The following is a 19,103-nucleotide window of genomic DNA, read 5'->3' on the forward strand; positions in this document are numbered from 1 at the left end:
CTGCATAACCCGCTTTCTTCTCATTTTCTCGACTAGAAACCCAACGGGGAAAGCAAAGGGAGGGGTGTGTGCGATGGGGCGGGGGTTGGGTAACGGCAGCCCAACCCTGGGAGGGGCCGCCGGAGGGTTTATGCACGACCCCTAAACGGGTCGAAGGAGGCTCCAACTCCTCTCTCACACACACCTCCTCGCTGGCCCGATTACCTACCCGTCCATTGCCGAACCGGACAAAGCTTCGCTCACAAGAACCGAGCCACGCAGCCAGCGAGACACACAAGCGGCGAGAAAATGGCGGCCACAGCCCGACGGAAATTGCCGAAGGTGCCGGAGCGCACGGGGAAGCGCGCGGCAGCGGCGGCGGCGGAAAGAGCCGAGCGCGCGGGCCCCGGCTGCAGGCGGCGAACGGCGGGGCGCGGGGACGAGGGGGAGTGGGCGCAGCCGCCTCCGCGCCGCCGCGCCCGGGTCCCTCCGCCCTCCGTCCTCTGGGACGTGGCTTGCTGCTGCGAAGCATGGCGTCGTGGGCTCTTTTTTGTGTGTTCCACTAGGAAATCCCTATAGCCCAACTCTGGGCGGTGTGAGTGGGACATCCACCGCCCCCCCCCCTCAGCTTCCCACACCTTCTGCACTGGACCTCGGGAGGATGGCCCCTGGACTGCAGGGCTGCCCCCAGACAACCTCCACTTTTTCTTCAAATCGAAATGCCAACTTGGCTAACTCCGACCAATGCAGGCGGAGGAAAAAAATACTTTATAGCTTTCTTCCTATGCAATTTTTTATTTTCAGACCCTCTCCATTCCATCGAATAAAAAACTTTACCCCATTAAACAAGACCATTGTTTAATAAAAACAATGCTTTCTAAAGCAAATAGATCTCTTCAGACGGAAAATAGGCTTTTGCATCCAGACGAACTTCTGAGTCTCATCTCACTTGATTAGGTGCAGCTGTAGGAAATACGCACACGGGTTGATGAATGTGTTAAAGAGCTTATACTGAAAATAGTCATGGTTTAACATTTGGGGGCGTGAAAGGGAAGGTGTGGGTGGGCGTGGGGGCAGCTGAGTCTGAAGCTTACAATTTGACTTCCTGTTCTATATGCCTTGTAGTCTCAATTTTAATTTTAATAGCATATTGGACGTTTTCCTTTAATGTGTGTTTATCAGAGGGTCAACAAACTTTGGAGAATTTGCTCAGTAGTTGTGACTGTTTTGCCAGCAACCTCCCTCTCTCCCACCCTTCATCCCAGTCCTAGTATACACACACTCTTTTTAATCCCGAGAATAAAAAATACTCCCTACATCCATCCAGTTACTTTTCGATGCCCACTCTGGGCTTTCGTGTATCTCCTTCAGGCCCAAACATCTTCTCTTTCTACTAACTGAAATTTCACTGCGTTTTAAGGTAATTAGAAACCCTGGTGGCGCAGTGGTTAAGAGCTAGGGCTGCTAACCATAAAGGTCAGCTAGTTCAAATCCACCAGGTGCTCCTTGGAAACCGTATGAGGCAGTTCTATTCTGTCCGATAGGGTCGTTGTGAGTCGGAATCCACTTGACCGCAACGGGTTTATTTATTTTAATTCTTAAAATTATACTATTTTTTAAGTTAGGCGGAATCTTAGAAGAGCATCTTGTCCAAATACTTTGCTAGAGCTCTTCAAAGCACTTAAATGTTTAAAAATTCTTTATTTGCCTCAGGGATTTGGTAATGTTTAAAAAAAATCAAATCAAATTTTCTACAATGCCTTCACTTCAACGACTGACTTGTGATTCATAGAGGACCTATTATCAGTACAATTAATAATCACACTCTGCATTTTTTTTTTTTTACATATTTGTGGTTTCGTACATGTATTGTCATTCAACAATTAAATATGTACGTTCCCAAAGGGCGGGAACTGTAGCATAATTCTCTATATTTCCCCCATTGGTTCAATCAGTATTGATTGATTGGTTCTCACCTTATCTTGCCGAAAACAAACTGTCCATAGGTGGCAGAAGAAATTATTATATTCACAAAAACCCATTTTTCTTTATTTTTTATCCTAGCAAAATACAAGCCTACAAACATACAGTAGTCAATATGCTTGCTTATTTAAACCTATCACTTTCTAGAAACAATTTAAAGTTGTTTACAAGTCAAGACACATAATGTACTAGATGAAATAAATGAAGTTTAATAATGAATACACCCGTTGCTGTTGAGTCAATTCCGACTCATAACGGTCCTATAGGACAGAGTAGAACTGCCCCGTAGGGTTTCCAAGGAGTGGCTGGGGGATTCAAACTGCCAACCTTTCGGTTAGCACCTGAGCTCTTAACCACTGCACCACTGCCAGGGCCCCATGTACCACAGAAGCATGTTGCTTAAAGTCTGGGAGCTTTCATTTAGTATCTAGGTGATGTTGTGCATGTCCATTAATCTCTCTAGGAAAAAGTTTCCTTTACTGTAAAATAGGATTAGAGTAGGACATACATCCTAGATGGTTGTGAGGTCTAAATATCTTAATGCATGTGAAGCACCTCCCTAACCCAGTGACTGACTATAGCAAATACGCAATAAAGGGTGCTATCATAATCCATTATTGTTTTTATTATTACTATTATTATTTACTTGAGAAGGAACTGGCCACAAATTTGGCTTTTGGATTTTTAACAGCCAACAATATTCATATAAATCTATACAGAGATTTTCACAAAGGTTAAGCATGTCACTAAAGTAATTAGATTGGCTGCTATCTAGTGAAATAAATCTGGGAAAATGTCATGAATAAGTTTCTAAAGCCCTTCGAAATCTAAATTTGTATGATTTTATGAGTTAACCATGGGGTAGATTATTAATCTCAACGTTAGCAGATGGCCAACCTTTGTAATATATGACAAGATTATGTTAGTGTTTATGGATTCCTAACAAAATAAGGCAATAAAAAGTGAAGTGCTTGCACAGTGTTATTTTCATACCCATATCTTTTTTTTCAGTATAATGATTTCTTCTTTCCCTTCTGAGTGGTAAATTTTTTGACCTTTTACAGAGATTTATACTTACGTGAACAATAATTAAATCTAAATTTCAGTGTATGCTGAGTTAAAATGAGCTCTAATATTGATGCGATAAAAATAGGAAGTACGATCTTGTTCATAGTGTTCTTATTTTTTTCCTAGTCTCGTTTGCTTATAGCACCCAAGACATTTAACTTTTTCGTGTTGCAGCTTCCGCTTATGAGAAGATGGAATAATAATAGGATCAATTAGGTAGTATTTTATTTTTGTAAGTATTTTTAAATAGGTGAAGTCAACTCAAAATAGGCAAAACTAATTGGAAAGGTAGAAAGACAAAATGAACAGAAAATGCAAATATGTATTGAAAAAAAGTAGTCTAGGGTTTTGGTTTTAGTGGTTACCTAGGGCTGGAAGTGGGAATGGGCACTGACTACAGATGGGCACAAAGTTTCTTTTTTGGATGATGCAAATGGTTTAAAACTAGATTGTGGTGGTTATACAAATCTGCAAATATACTAAAATTCATTGAATTATACACCTAATGCAGGTGAATTTCAGAGTATGTAAATTGTATCTCAAAAAAGCTGTTAAAAAAGAAAAAGCACATGCCTTCTACTGCTGCTCTCAGCTACAGAATTCCATGCTTCTAAGGCAAACCCTCTTACCAGTTCATTGTGGTTTATATCTGGTTATATACACCAGTTTTCGCCCTCATAGAAATGTTCTGATGCACGTATTGATTACACACAGTTTTCCTTTTTTATCCCAATGTGGTAATTACTAGACAAACTGTTCTGCAAAATTTTTAACTTAAAAAGTGTATCAGAGGTCTTTCCCTATCAGTGTATTTAAAACTGTCTCACTATATATGGCTGCATAATATTCCACTGAAAAAATAAATCTTGATTTATTTAACTATATGTTATTGACAGACATTTAGATTGTCTCCAGTCTTGCTATTTACAAACAGTTCTGCAATAAATACCCTTGTTTTTAAGTCTTTTTCCACATATGTGAATATATCTGCTGGATAAATACCTACAATTAAAATTATTGAGTAACATGCATTTTTCATTTTAAAAGATGCTAGCAAATTGCCCTCCATGGAGCTTTAGCCCTGGGGAAAATATTTGCAATTCCTATTATCAACAAAGGGCTAGCTTGTTTAATATATAGAGAGTGGAGCCCTGGTGACACAGTGGGTAAGAGCTCAGCGGTTAACCAAAAGATCGGCAGTTCAAATCCACCAGCTGCTCCTTGGAAACCCTAAGGGGCAGTTCTACTCTGTCCCATAGGGTCACTATGAGTCGGAATCGACTCAGTGGCAATGAGTTTTGTTTTGGTTTTGGTTTTCCCACAAATAAAGAAGTCAAAGACCAACAACCAACTAGAAAAATGGTTAAAGAATAAATGCAGGTGAACAGATTGGTTACAGAAAAACAAAAACAAACATACTCAGCCTCACTTATAATAAAAGAAATTCAAGTTAAAACTGTACCAGGATGCTCTTTTGATGTGTCAATGTCCCCTCTAGATAGACACAAACCCATAGGCACAAAATTTCCTGAGTACTGAGGAAAAGAATTCCTTTCCAAACTACCAATAAAGTGTGAGAATAGAATAAAGATAAAATGGGGACATTGATGGGTCAGTGGTATAATTCTCGCCTTCCATACAGGAGACACAGATTTGGTTCCTGAGCGATGCTCCTCGTGTGCAGCTGCTACCCGTCTGTCAGTAGAGTCTTGCATGTTGCTATGATGCCGAACAGGTTGTAGGGAAAAGAAACCAGCCGACGAAAATCCTATGAATCACAATGATCTGATCAATCATGGGGATGGTGAAGGACTAGGCAGCATTTTGTTCTGTTGTGCTGAGGTCACCACGCATTGGGGACTGATTCAATGGCAGCTAACAGCAATAACAAGATAGATATACTGAATATCGAAAAGCTCTTCTCCCGTACATTTTTTCTTTAAAATCTTCTGAAAGATGTAGTTCCCAATAATGAAGGAGTACATCAGGAAAGAAGATTGTGGGGGATCGAGGAAAACAGAGATCCAACACAGAAAAGCAGAGAAGGAAATTAAGAGGATTTTGGTGAAAGAAGTCCCAGGACAACAGCTAATACCACAGACCTAGGGTTCCAAAGGAGCATGAGGCTAGAGGTCTCCAGAAAAGATGTCTCCAACAAATGAAAAGAAAAACATGGGACTGATGTATCAAAAATGTCTGAATTGAGCAGTGTTTTATAGTTCTGTTGGCAAGCTTAGGGGAAGAATACATGGAAATTTTTTTTTTTAATTTTTTAAGTTAACTCCAGGATAAACAAAAGTTTTAAGACAATGTAATCATAGTACTATGGCTCAGTTGTGAAAATAGTTACATTTTTATAATAATATAGGCACAGAATATTAATTAAATCAAGATTGTGAAACAACCAGGTAGGAGGATGGAAGAAAAGTATGGATGTGAGCATATGTGTGTGGCAGGGTTATAAATTCTCATCTTCCGAAGTAGGAAGACAATAGAGAATGTAAACAATTGGTACGGGAAGAAATACCAGTATAGGCATATTATTTTGAAAGCAAGGTGGTAAATACTAGGAGAATCAGGGAGAAGAGTTAAAAGAGTTTGCTTCCAGGGAGTGGTGGTTGGGGGTGAAAAAGGGTGAGACCGTAAGCTGTTATTTTGGGTTTTGTTTATTTCATGATATAGCTTCAATAACTATTTACTTCTAAACCTATATACATGTGTTACTTTAATAAAAAATAAATGTTACATTTAAAAAAAAAGGCATGAAATGGTAGCAGGCAAAAGACTGTCTTACCGCAACACTGCCTCTTTTGTATTCAGCAACAGTGACTGCTTATCTATATGTTCACTGAATAAAGCTCAGTGTAGCTGGCTGCCCTTCCTATACAGGCACATAATGAAGATTATTCTTGGAAGAGAACACAAAAGTTTGAGTGGATCAGCAATTTTTAGAATGATCATGCATAAAGAACTAAACTAGGGGAGAGAATGGGAAAAGAAAAAAAAACAGAAAAGTAAAAGATAAAAAAATGCTAAATACAAAGGAAACAACATCTTTTTGCTTTGTAGTGTTATATACTATGAAATATTACAAAGAGATTTTAAAATCAGCATCATAATTTATGTGGATTTATTCAAACGGAAACATAAATGGAAACTCTTACATGATCTGGTTGCTTGTCCTCTCTCTGACCTCATCTCTTACGACTCTCCCTTTCACCACCACTACATTGGCCTACTTTGCCATCCCTAGAACATACCAGACATTGTTTCACTTTAGGGCCTTTGCTTAAGCTAATTCTCTACTCTCCCCTCGAATATCACCTGTCCCACAGATAACTCCCTCATCTGTGAGTCTGTTCAAATCTTTCCTTCTCAATGAGTGGCACACTGATCACTCTCTTTAATATTGCCAACTGTTCCCCCTACCCTGACAATCTCAATACCCCTTTTCTTGCTCTACTCTTTTTTCCCCCAAAGCGTATATCCTATTCTAACATAACACATAATTTGCTTATTTTTACATTTATTATTTACTATCTATCTCCCCAGAAGCCCAGGTGGTGTAGTGGTTAAAGCGCTTGGCTGCTAACCAAAAGGTCAGTGATTAGAATCACCATCCACTCCAAGGAAGGAAGATGTGGCAGTCTGCTTCTGTAAAGATTTACAGCCTTGGAAACCCTATGGGGCAGTTCTCCTCTGTCCTACAGTGTTGCTACAAGTTGGAATCAACTATATGACAACAGGTGTAGGTGTGTATCTATCTCCCTCTGCTAGAACGTAAGTTGTAGGAGGCCAACTTGTTTTGTTTTTGATTTATCTCATGTGCCTAGAGCAATACTTGGTGTATATAGTAGATACTCCCTAAGCATTTTTTGAAGGATGAGTGGGTAACTGAACTGCTGGATCACCCACCTTCTGAAGACTGACTCTGGATTTGCCAGTGATATGAGCCAAGGTGATTCCTTTATTGCTTTATACACTTGGAGTAGGAATTTCTTTTTTAGGCAATTGAAAACAAAATAACTACTAAAATAGTGAAGGATGAGGGATCCATATCAATGAAAAAATATTCGCAGAAATTGGAGATGTCTAAACAATGAAAACCAGTGAAGAACACATTAGCTATCTTCAAATAAAGGGCTGTCATATAAAAAAAAGGAATTACCCATATTACTTATTGTTCCACAAATTAGGATGGATTAGTGTTACAGAAAGGCAAATTTCAGCTCAACCTAAGAACAAACCTTCTAACAATGAAAATTGCCTTACAGTGGAAATAGTTGCCTCATGCTTTGGCCAACTTTCCATTATTATGGGTGTTCGAGCAGAGGTTGAATGCATCTCTCAGAGAGATAATAGAAGAGATTACTGCACTAGTGATTTCTTTCTTTTTTTTTTTTTGATCCCTTTCAATCCTACAATTTGGTTTGAAGTATTTTGATGTGGGCACTTATAGGATATCTGCTCGCCCCATAAGCAAATTCTTTTTTCTGTGTGCTATTTCTTTCCTTATTTCTTGAGCCTCTTTGCATGGATACACTTTCAGCAACCATATTTGTACTGTATGTGTCCATTCCCTTTGGCCCTAGTTGACTGGACCAGGAGTGGGCAGCTTATCAAAATGCATCAATCAGATTCTTCTATCCAGAAATTTAAGGACAGGAGAAAAGACTCTCAGTCAGTCTCCTCGTGGGATTAGAAAGGCAACATCTTAACTCAGAAACAAAGGACAGCCGTAGACCAAGGAGTGGTGATAACTGGTCTGCAGGAGAAAAGAATGAAGCTGATACAAAGAGAGAGCAAAACTAAGTGACAGAGAAAACATAGCCTGGGTAACTACAATAACTTTTCAGTGCTTAGTTCTAGTCTTTCCTAAGTCTTAATGGTATTCTTATTCTTTAGTTTAATAAGACATTCCTTTACACTTATAAAAATTCTTTCTCTCTCATTTTTCTTTAAGACAATCAAGTTGCTTCTGTTACATGCACCAAATACATATTTTATTTTGCTTTTAATCTCTGTTGATCCATATTTATAAGAGCTAGGTCAATAAGCTAAACCTTTTTACCATTTGTATAACCCCCCCCACCAAAAAAAAACCAAACCCAGTGCTGTCGAGTCGATTCCGACTCCTAGCGACCCTGTAGGACAGAGTAAAACCACCCCATAGAGTTTCCAAGGAGTGCCTGGCAGATCCGAACTGCTGACCCTTTGGTTAGCAGCCATAGCACTTAATCACTACACCACCAGGGTTTTCGTTTGTATACACCACCAGGGTTTTCGTTTGTATAGGAAGGGTAAATATAAGACTCTCTTTACACATTAATTGGAACCGCATATATATGGCATTGCTTTCTGTAGATAGTAGCCTATCATATTAATACCTGATGTAAATTTCTAAAGGAAATTGTGGTAACAATTCTAAAAAGTTGAGTATTTTAGGACTTCATAAATGTACTACATATTTCTATTTGGATATCTTAAAGCCTTTGTTATATCCTAGACACTTCAGGGTATTAGCACTTCCCGTTCTTAGCCTTTAACCTAGCTCTTTCATTCTTCCAGGTTAGATGTTAGTGGTATTGTGAATGTGATGTATTAAAGATCAAAGGGAGAAACTAAACATTTTTAAAAGGCAGGAATGCGGGCATAAGGGCAAGTGTGGGAAGAAGTGTTTTCACTGACACCATTTGCCAATTGCAAGGAGCAGTAACCACTAAGTTTACCTCAAGTATCCCTTAAGGGAGACTGTAAAGATATGCAAGGAAACAAACACAACCATTTGACCAGGTCTCCATCCTGTAAACAGGTCTTACACTGGTGACTTCACCTCTGTGCTCTTCCCTCCCTCCTTGCACTGGCACATAGGCTGTGGTGGGCTGCTAAATGTTTTATAGCCAGCTCCCTAGGAGAATAGCACCGATTTGTAGTGTTTGCCAGTTTGCATGGTGTAAATACTCTTACCATGGCTCATTTCAAGCTACAAACATGGCTAAACACGAGGTTTGGAAGAAATATGCACAATGGGCTCTCCTGAGCTTTGTACAAACCAATTCTAGCACACCATTGTATAAGCTACCCTGCTTTATCTAGAATACTCTGAGCAGGTCAGCCTTAGGCTGTGCTTTCTGCCTTGAATGCACTTCTCCCTAATTTTTGGATGGTTTTCTCCTTTTCTTCATTCAGATCTTGCTTAGAGGGGGTGGCCTCAGCGAGGCCTCTCCTGATAAAACCAGAACCAAACCCATTGCCATTGAGTTGATTCCAACCCGTAGCAACCCTATAGTCCTATTTAAAACAACATATTTCTAACCCATCACCTTTATCCCCTTCCTTATTTTATGTTTCTTCTTAGGAATTATCTGCCTAACTAAGATTCTGTTAAAGATTATGAAAAATTTAGAAATCGATAGTGGTGATGGTTCTTCAGTAAGGTGAATGTAATTAATCTCACTGAATTTGTACACATAAAAGTGGTTGATGTGGCAAATGTTTTGTTATATATATATTTTACCACAATAAAAAAAAAGATTTATCTGCCTAATATGATATCTATATGTTTAGTTGATTATTTGTGTCACCTTCAAAAATGCAAGCTACTTGTGAGAAGTGACTTTGCAATTTTTGTTCTTTGCTGCTCTCCCAGCACCTACAAAATGCCTGGCACAAATAGTCAAAAAATAACTTTCGGATAAATTAACAAGTAGACTCTTAAATCAAGTGGTAATCATCTCTGGTATCCTTGGTATTTAGCACAGTGTCTAGTCCAGAATTGGCACTCAATAAAAATGTTTGAAAATAAGAAATAAATAAGTACATTTTATAAGACAAATGAGCAAAAGCGGGGTATTAAAACAAAGTTCACTGAAGAACAATATTATTTCTGGTGAATCTTATTTTATAACTTGAAGGAGTGAAATACAGAACAAATAAATTGACTTTACCTAAAGACCTAGCATGTGTTACATTTATGAAAGGCTAGTAGATCAACTCAGAAATGAAAGTTTGGTTTGGAACTAGCCTGATATAATGGAAACAGCAGAGGACTGATAGTTTAGGAGACTGTTTTTTTCCTCTACTGACTAAGCTAGATACATCACTTAGCTTCTTTTCACTAAAGGAAATGACATGAAATGTTATAACTAGGAGGTGTACTACTTTAGTTCTATGATCAAATACCTTACTTAAAAAATATAGATTTTCAAATCATTTTTTATATTAGCTGAAATATACAATTCAAACAAAAGGAAATTTTCATTCCAAAAGTTTCCATTCATATTGTTGTTAGTGAACCAAAGTAATTTAACTAATCCAAGCTAATGACAAATATATATACATATATACACATAATAAAAAGAATAAAACTTTTTCCTGTTCAGTCTATTCTGACTCATGGGGACCCCAAGCATTACAGAAGAGAACTGCTTCATAGAGTTTTCATGGGTGTAATATTTATGGAAGCAGATTACCAAATCTTTCTCCTGTGACACTGCTGGGTGGCATCCAACCACCATCCTTTAAATTAGCAGCTGATTGCAAGCCACTTGTGCCACCCCAGGACCTTCATATATATCAAGCATGCTAAGGGGGCAGGTTACTCTATTAAATAGGGTGGTCAAATAAATATTTATGGTTAGATAAATATTTATTGGACGAACAAATATGTACTGTATAAATATTTGTTGAATGAATGAATGAATATATCTTCTATTCCATTTGGTCTGTTCTTCTATATGCAGTTTTTTTTTTTATATACAGGTATACTTTTTTTTGTATATATATACATGGCATAATATCTGTTCAGGCAACATCTAAACGTGTATACCTCCATGGTCCTGTAAGGTTATAGTAGAGTTCAGAAATCCAGATTGGAGAACAAGATGTAGCTGATGTACTTTGATAAGTATTGCAGATCCTATCTGTCTTCACTAGTTCTTTGGGTCTTATGCCAGCCTGGGCCTTGGGGTGGCAGGGAGAGAGGATCCCAGTGCATATCTGCAGCTACCCGTCACACCAGTGCTCATCTAAGGCTAGGACAGTGCAGATGCCTCTGGAGCCACCAAGGAGGATGCCCCTCGGGGCCTCTGCCCCACTCAGCCAGGGTGTGTTGCATGTCATGCCCAGGACCAAGACCACAATGCTCCGTGCAGTGGCAGTCCCTGAGATCTCTGGGCTGTGGCAGTGGTGGAGGAGGAGCAGAAAGGTTGGGGGGGGAGAGACAGAGGTGGAGGCAGAGGCAGAGGTGTAGGAGGGGTGGGTGAGGCTGCAAGAGTTCAAAGGTATTGGGGAGGCGGAGCCAAGATGGTGGAAAGACAGATGCTTCTGTTGAGCACTCTTTACAACAAAGACCTGAAAACACAAGTGAAATGAGTATATTTATGACTGAGGAGCCCTGAACATCAAAGGAAAGCTGAGAAAACAAAATGAGGGTCAGGGGGAGGAAGAGACATTTCAGAAACAGAGAGGAGTTACTGGACCTGAATCACGGGAAGCCCTCAGGCACCATTCCAGGAGTGGTGGCATTCAGATGCAGTTTGCTCAGGGAGAAACAGCCAGCCACACAGCATACTCACACCTCCAGAACCAGAGAAGAATGGTGCTCTCCACAAAAGCTAAGTATTTGCGTATATTTTACTGCCCCTCCCTCCAAGCCTGCTTCAGCGGATGTTGAGTTCCCTGGACCTGAGATAGGCCCGGGTGAGCATCCTTCCAGCCTTGGAGAAGGAATAAATTTGCAATTATTTGCCAGCTCCCCTAACCGAGGGAGCTCAGGACAGAAGCGGCTCCTGTCCAGGCATAAACGGTCTGTGGACTTTGAGTACATCTACTCTCTGCTTGAACTGTGTGGGCCTATTTCAGGAGAATAGGTCCTTGTTGGCAGGCTCCAACCATTTCAGCTGTGCAGTGGAGAGGTGGGTGTTTCATGTTTGACATTGCTTCGCCTATCAAACAGGGTTCTCACCTACCCTCATCATGGGCCTAAGGACTGGTAGCTCCACTCAGGTCACCCAGCCACCTGTGACAGGGGTCCAAGGATAACTGGTACCTCCCAGTCCTTACAACCAAAAACATTGGGTGCTCGTGGTCCATCTGTAGAACCTACCCACCTGTACCATCTAGGGAACAGGAACACACTTTTCCCAGAGACACATGGTGGATGATACTCAGCCCCCTGTCTTGTTCAGAATGTGACCCCCTGCTGCAACCAGATACCGGTACCTACACCAATCACCCCTGCCCCTCTAAGACTGTAGGACAGAGCCTGTACCACACACGTGATGATCAGCTGCCCGGACACCTGAGCTGAATTCATATAAGAAAAGTGAATGGACTCCTAGACTGATATATCTGATAACAGCTTTAGCCATCTGGAGACAGGACATCAGAGCTCCAAAGGTGAGAATAATCAAGCTAGCTCACTCAAGCAACCCATCTGGGCATATCAAAACAACACAAAGCAAGAAGTTAAGACACAGTAAGCAAACATAAAATAAACTAATAACTTATGGATGGCTCTGAGACAGCAGTCAATATCAAGTCACATAAAGAAACAGACCATGATCACCTCAACAAGCCCTCAAAATAAAGAATCCAGGGATCTTCTAGACGAAAGTGCATCCCTGGAATTACCAGAGGCAGAATACGAAAGTTTGATATACAGAACCCTTGAAGACATCAAGAAGGAAATGAGGCAATACTCAGAACAAGCCAAGAAACACACAGATAAAGTAATTGAAGAAATTAAAAAGATTATTCAGGAACATAATGAAAAATATAATAAGCTGAAAAAATCCATAGGGAGGCAGCAATGAGAAATTCAGAAGATTAACAATAAAATCACAGAAGTAGGCAACTCAACAGAAAGTTAGAGAAGCACATTTGAGCAAGCGGAAGGCAGAGTTTTGGAACATGAAGATAAAGCACATGGCATTAATGTATTTGAAGAAAAATCAGATAAAAGAATTAAAAAAAAATGAAGAAACCTTAAGAATCACGTGGAACTCTATTAAGAGAAATAACCTACGAGTGATTAGAGTACCAGAACAGGGAAGGATAACAGAAAGTGCAGAGAGAATTGTTGAAGATTTGTTGGAAGAAAACTTCCCTGACATCATGAAAGATGAGAAGATATCTATCCAATATTCTCATTGAACTCCACATAAGGTAGAAGTCAGAAGAAAGTCACCAAGACATATTATAATCAAATTTGCCAAAACCAAAGATAAACAGACAATTTTAAGAGCATCTAGGGATAAATGAAAAGTCACCTACAAAGGAAAGCTAATAAGAATAAGCTTGGACTACTTGGCAGAAACCATGCAGGCAAGAAGGCAATGGGATGACTTATATAAAAAATTGAAGAACATAAATTGCGTGCCAAGAATCATATATCCAGAAAACTCTCTCTCAAATATGAAGGTGAAATTAGGACATTTCCAGATAAAAAGAAGTTTAAGGAATTCATAAAAACCAAACCAAAACTACAAGAAATACTAAAGGGAGTTCTTTGGTTAGAAAATCAATAATATCATGTATCAACCCAAGATTAAAACACTGGGCTGAGCAATCAGATGATAGCCCAGACAGGGAAATCACAAAAATAAGTTAAGAAAAACAAAAAAACAAACAAAGGCTCAAAACAAGGAAGCAGTGATGTTATTACGTAAAAGAAGACAACATTAAAGCAATAAAGAGGGACTAAGAAATGTAGTCATAGGTCTTTCATATGGAGAGGAAGATAAGGGGATACAAAGAAATAAATTTTAGGTTTAAATTTAGAAAAATAGGGGTAAATATTAAGGTAAACACATGGGAGACAAACTATCCTTCGTACAAAAATAAATACAAGAAAAAAATAGAGACTCAGCAGAAGCAAAATCAACAACAAACAAAAGGAAATGATAATATATAACGATAAACTACTCAGCACAAAAAAATTAGGTGGGAAAAGGAAGTTGTCAACAACACACAAAAGAAAGAATTAACAAGACCAAAAGCTGGTTCTTTGAAAAAAATCAACAAAATTGATAAAACATTGGCCAAACTGACAAAAGAAAAACAGGAGAGGAAGCAAATAACCCAAATAAGAAATGAGATGGACGATATTACAACAGATCCAACTGAAATTAAAAGAATTATATCAGATTACTGTGAAAAATTGTACTCTAACAAATTTGAAAACCTAGAAGAAATGGATGAATTCCTAGAAACACACTACCTACATAAACTAACACAAACTGAGGCAGAACAACTAAATAAACACATAACAAAAGAAAAGATTCAAAAGGTAATCAAAAAACTCCCAAGAAAAAAAAAAGCCCTGGCCCAGATGACTTTACTGCAGAGTTCTACCAAACTTTGAGGGAAGAGTTAACACCACTACTACTAAAGGTATTTCAGAGCATAGAAAAGGACGGAATACTCCCAAGCTCATTCTATGAAGCCAGCATATCCCTGATACCAAAACCAGGTAAAGACTCCACAAAAAAAGAAAATTACAGACCAATATACCTCATGAACTTAGATGCAAAAATCCTCAATAAAATTCTGGCCAATAGAATTCAACAAGATATCAAAAAAAGAATTCACGAAGACCAAATGGGTAAATACGACTATTATTCAAATTTACACACCAACCACTAGGGCTAAAGATGAAGAAATAGAAGATTTTTTATCAGCTGCTGCAGTCTGAAATTGATCTAACGTGCAATCAAGATGCTTTGATAATTACTGGCAATTGCAACGCGAAAGTTGGAAACAAAGAAGAAGGATCAGTAGTTGGAAAATAAGGCCTTGGTAATAGAAACAATGCTGGAGATTGAATGATAGGATTTTGCAAGACCAATGACTTCTTCATTGCAAATACCTTCTTTCACCAACATAAATGGCGATTATACACATGGACCTCGCCAGATGGAACACACAGAAATCAAATTGACTACATCTGTGGAAAGAGATGATGGAAAAGCTCAATATCATCAGTCAGAACAAGGCCAGAGGCCTACTGTGGAACAGACCATCAATTGCTCCTATGCAAGTTCAAGTTGAAACTGAAGAAAATCAGAGCAAGTCCACGAGAGCCAAAATATGACCTTGAGTATATCCCACCTGAATTTAGAGACCATCTCAAGAATAGATTTGACTCATTGAACACTAGTGACCGCAGACCAGATGAGTTGTGGAATGACATCACGGACATCATCCATGAAGAAAGCAAGAGGCCACTGAAAAGACAGGAAAGAAAAGACCAAGATGGATGTCAGAGGAGACTCTGAAACTTGCTCTTGAGCATCGAGCAGCTAAAGCAAAAGGAAGAACTGATGAAGTAAAAGAACTGAGCAGAAGATTTCAAAGGGCCTCTCAAGAAGACAAAGTAAAGTATTATAATGACGTCCGCAAAGAGCTGGAGATGGAAAACCAAAAGGGAAGAACACGCTCGGCGTTTCTCAAGCTGCAAGAACTGAAGAAAAAACTCAAGCCCCGAGTTGCAATAGCGAAGAAGTCCATAGGGAAAATATTAAACCAAGCAGGAAACATCAAAAGAAGATGGAAGGAATATACAGAGTCGTTATACCAAAAAGAATTAGCCGATATTCAACCATTTCAAGAGGTGGCATATGATCAGGAGCCGATGGTACTGAAGGAAGAAGTCCAAGCTGCTCTGAAGGCATTGGTGAAAAACAAGGCTCCAGGAACTGATGGAATATCGATTGAGGTGTTTCAACAAACAGATGCAGCGCTGGAGGTGCTCACTCGTCCATGCCAAGAAATATAGAAGACATCTTCCTGGCCAACTGACTGGAAAAAAGAGATCCATATTTATGCCTATTTCCAAGAAAGGTGATTCAACTGAATGTGGAAATCATAGAACAATATCATTAATATCACATGCAAGCAAAATTTTGCTCAGGATCATTCAAAAACGGCTGCTGCAGTATATTGACAGGGAACTGCCAGAAATGCAGGCCGGTTTCAGAAGAGGATGTGGAAACAGGGATGTCATTGTTGATGTCAGATGGATCCTGGCTGAGAGCAGAGAATACCAGAAGGATGTTTACCTGTGTTTTATTGACTATGCAAAGGCATTTGACTGTGTGGGTCATAACAAATTATGCATAACATTGCGAAGAACGGAATTCCAGAACACTTAATTGTGCTCATGAAGAACATTTACATAGATCAAGAGGCAGTTGTTCTACAGAACAAGGGGATACTGATTGCTTTAAAGTCAGGAAAGGCGTTAAATACCTATTTAATATGTATGCTGAACAAATAATCCGAGAAGCTGGACTATATGAAGAATGGGGCATCAGGATTGGAGGAAGACTCGTTACCAACCTGTGTCATTGCTTGCTGCAAGTGAAGAGGACTTGAAGCACTTATTAATGAAGATCAAAGACCACAGCCTTCAGTATGGATTACACTTCAACATAAAGGAAACAAAAATCCTCACAACTGGACAAATGAGCAACATCATGATAAATGGAGAAAAGATTGAAGTTGTTAAGGATTTCATTTTACTTGGATCCACAATCAACAGCCGTGGAAGCAGCAGTCAAGAAATCAAAAGACACATTGCATTGGGTAAATCTGCTGCCAAGGACCTCTCTAAAGTGTTGAAGAGCAAAGATGTCACCTTGAAGACTAAGGTGCGCCTGACACAAGCCATGTTGTTTTCAGTCACATCATATGCACGTGAAAGATGGACAATGAATAAGGAAGACGGAAGAAGAGTTGACGCCTTTGAATTGCGATGTTGGTGAAGAATATTGAATATACCATGGACTGCCAAAAGAAGGACAAATCTGTCTTGGAGGAAGTGAGGCCAGAACGATCCTTAGAAGCAAGGATGGTGAGACTGCATCTTACATACTTTGGACATGTTGTCGGGAGGGATCAGTCCCTGGAGAAGGACATCATGCTTGGCAGAGTACAGGGCCAGCGGAAAAGAGGAAGACCCTCAGTGAGGTGGATTGTCACAGTGGCTGCAACAATGAGCTCAAGCATAACAACGATTGTAAGGATGGAGTAGGACCGGCTGTGTTTTTTTCTGTTGTGCATAGGGTCGCTATGGGCCTGAACTGACTTGACGGCACCTAACAACAACAAAGTAGGATTCATACCAGGTATGCAGGGATGGTTCAACATTAGAAAAAAAATTAATGTAATCCATCACATAAATAAAGGAAAAGACAAGAAGCACATGATTTTATCAACTGATGCAGAAAAGGCATTTGACAAAGTTCAACACCCATTCATGATAAAAGGTCTTAGCAAAATAGGCATAGAAGGAAAATTTGTCAACATAATAAATGGCATTTATAGAACACCAATAGCCAACATCATCCTAAATGGAGAGAGGCTGAAAGCATTCCCCTTGAGATCGGGAACCAGACAAGGATGACCTTTATCACTGCTCTTTTTCAACATTGTGCTGGAGGTCCTTGCCAGAGAAATTAGCCAAAAAAAAAAAAAAAAAAAAACAGAAAGAAAGAAAGAAATGGCATCCGTATTGGCAAGGAAGAAGTAAAAATATCTCTCTTAGCACATGACATGATTTTACACACAGAAAACCCTAAGGAATCCTCAAGAAAACTGCTGAAACTAATAGAAGAGTTCAGCGGAGTATCGGGATACAAGATAAACATACAAAAATCAGTTGGATTCCTCTACACCAACAAAAAGAACATCGAAGAGGAAATCACCAAAGCAATACCATTTATGGTAGCCCCCAAGAAGGTAAAATACTTAGGGATAAACCTTACCAGAGATGTAAAAGATTTATACAAAGAAAACTACAGTACACTTCTGCAAGAAGCCCAAAGAGACTTACACAAGTGGAAATACATACCTTGCTCATGGATAGAAAGAGTTAACATTATAAAAAAGTCTATTCTACCAAAGCGATCTATAGATTTAATGCAATCCCGATCCAAATCCTAATGACGTTATTTAATTAGATGGAGAAACAAATCACCAACTTCATATGGAATGGAAAGAGGCTCCGGAAAAGGAAAGCATTACTGAAAAAGAAAAACTAAGTGGGAGGCCTTACTCTACCTGATTTTAGAACCTTTTATACAGCCACAGTAGTCAAAACAGCCTGGTACTGGTACAACAACAGATACACAGACCAAAGGAACAGAATTGAGAATCCAAACATAAATCCTTCCACATATGAGCAGTTGATATTTGACAAGATCCCAAAACAGTTAAATGGTGCTGGCATAACTGGATATCCATCTGGAAAAAAGTGAAATAAGACCGATACCTCACTCCATGCACAAAAACGAGCTCAATATGGATCAAAGACCTAAATACAAAATCTAAAATGATAAAAATCATGGAAGAAAAATAGGGACGTTAGAAGCCCTAACACATGGCATAAACAGTATACAAAACATTACTAACAATGCAGAAGGGAAACTAGATAACAGGGAGCCCCTAAAAATTGAACACCTATGCTCATCCAAAGACTTCACCAAAAGTGTAAAAAGATTACCTACAGACTGGGAAAAAGTTTTTAGCTATGATATTTCTGATCAGTACCTGATCTCTAAAACCTATATGATACTGCAAAAACTAAATTACAAAAAGACAAATAACCCGATTAAAAAATGGGCAAAAAATATGAACAGGCACTTCACTAAAGAAGATATTGAGGTAGCTAACAGATACGCGAGGAAATGCTCAGGATCATTAGCCATTAGAAAAATGCAAATCAAGAGGCGGGGCCAAGATGTCCAACTAGGTAGAAGCTACCTCAGATCCCTCTTGCAACAAAGACGCGGAAAAACAAGAGAATCGATCACATACATGACAATCTACGAACCCTGACCACCAAACACAGATCTAAAGAGTTGACCTGAGTGACAGAGACTGAGAACGAACAACCACGGGGAAGCAATGACTGTTTTCGGAGCCTGGGGCCAGTATCCCAGTCAGAAAACCTTGGTGCCAGGCTTTGGACTGGGCGCAGGGGAGCTGAGCATGGCATGCTGACATGGTTCAAACACGGGACGCAGCCCTAGCCCCCAGAAGTGACCTCAGGGGAAGCCCAGCCAGTGCAC

At 39.4% G+C, this 19,103-nt stretch overlaps 1 protein-coding gene across 4 annotated transcripts in view; it reads right to left on the reverse strand.

Annotated features, from left to right (window-relative positions):
• The window catches only part of PTBP2 (polypyrimidine tract binding protein 2), an 84,470-nt gene extending 84,159 nt beyond the window's left edge, over positions 1-311 (reverse strand). For all 4 annotated transcript variants that reach the window (XM_064282229.1, XM_064282228.1, XM_064282227.1 and 1 more), the window contains exon 1: positions 209-311. In XM_064282229.1, coding sequence (XP_064138299.1) covers positions 209-216 — 8 coding nt within the window. In that variant the 5' untranslated portion in view covers positions 217-311. The remainder of the gene's footprint in view (positions 1-208) is intronic.
• Between the last annotated feature and the right edge of the window lie 18,792 nt (positions 312-19,103).

This window comes from Loxodonta africana, chromosome 3, assembly GCF_030014295.1.
Source record: "Loxodonta africana isolate mLoxAfr1 chromosome 3, mLoxAfr1.hap2, whole genome shotgun sequence".
Classification (NCBI taxonomy): Eukaryota; Metazoa; Chordata; class Mammalia; order Proboscidea; family Elephantidae; genus Loxodonta; species Loxodonta africana.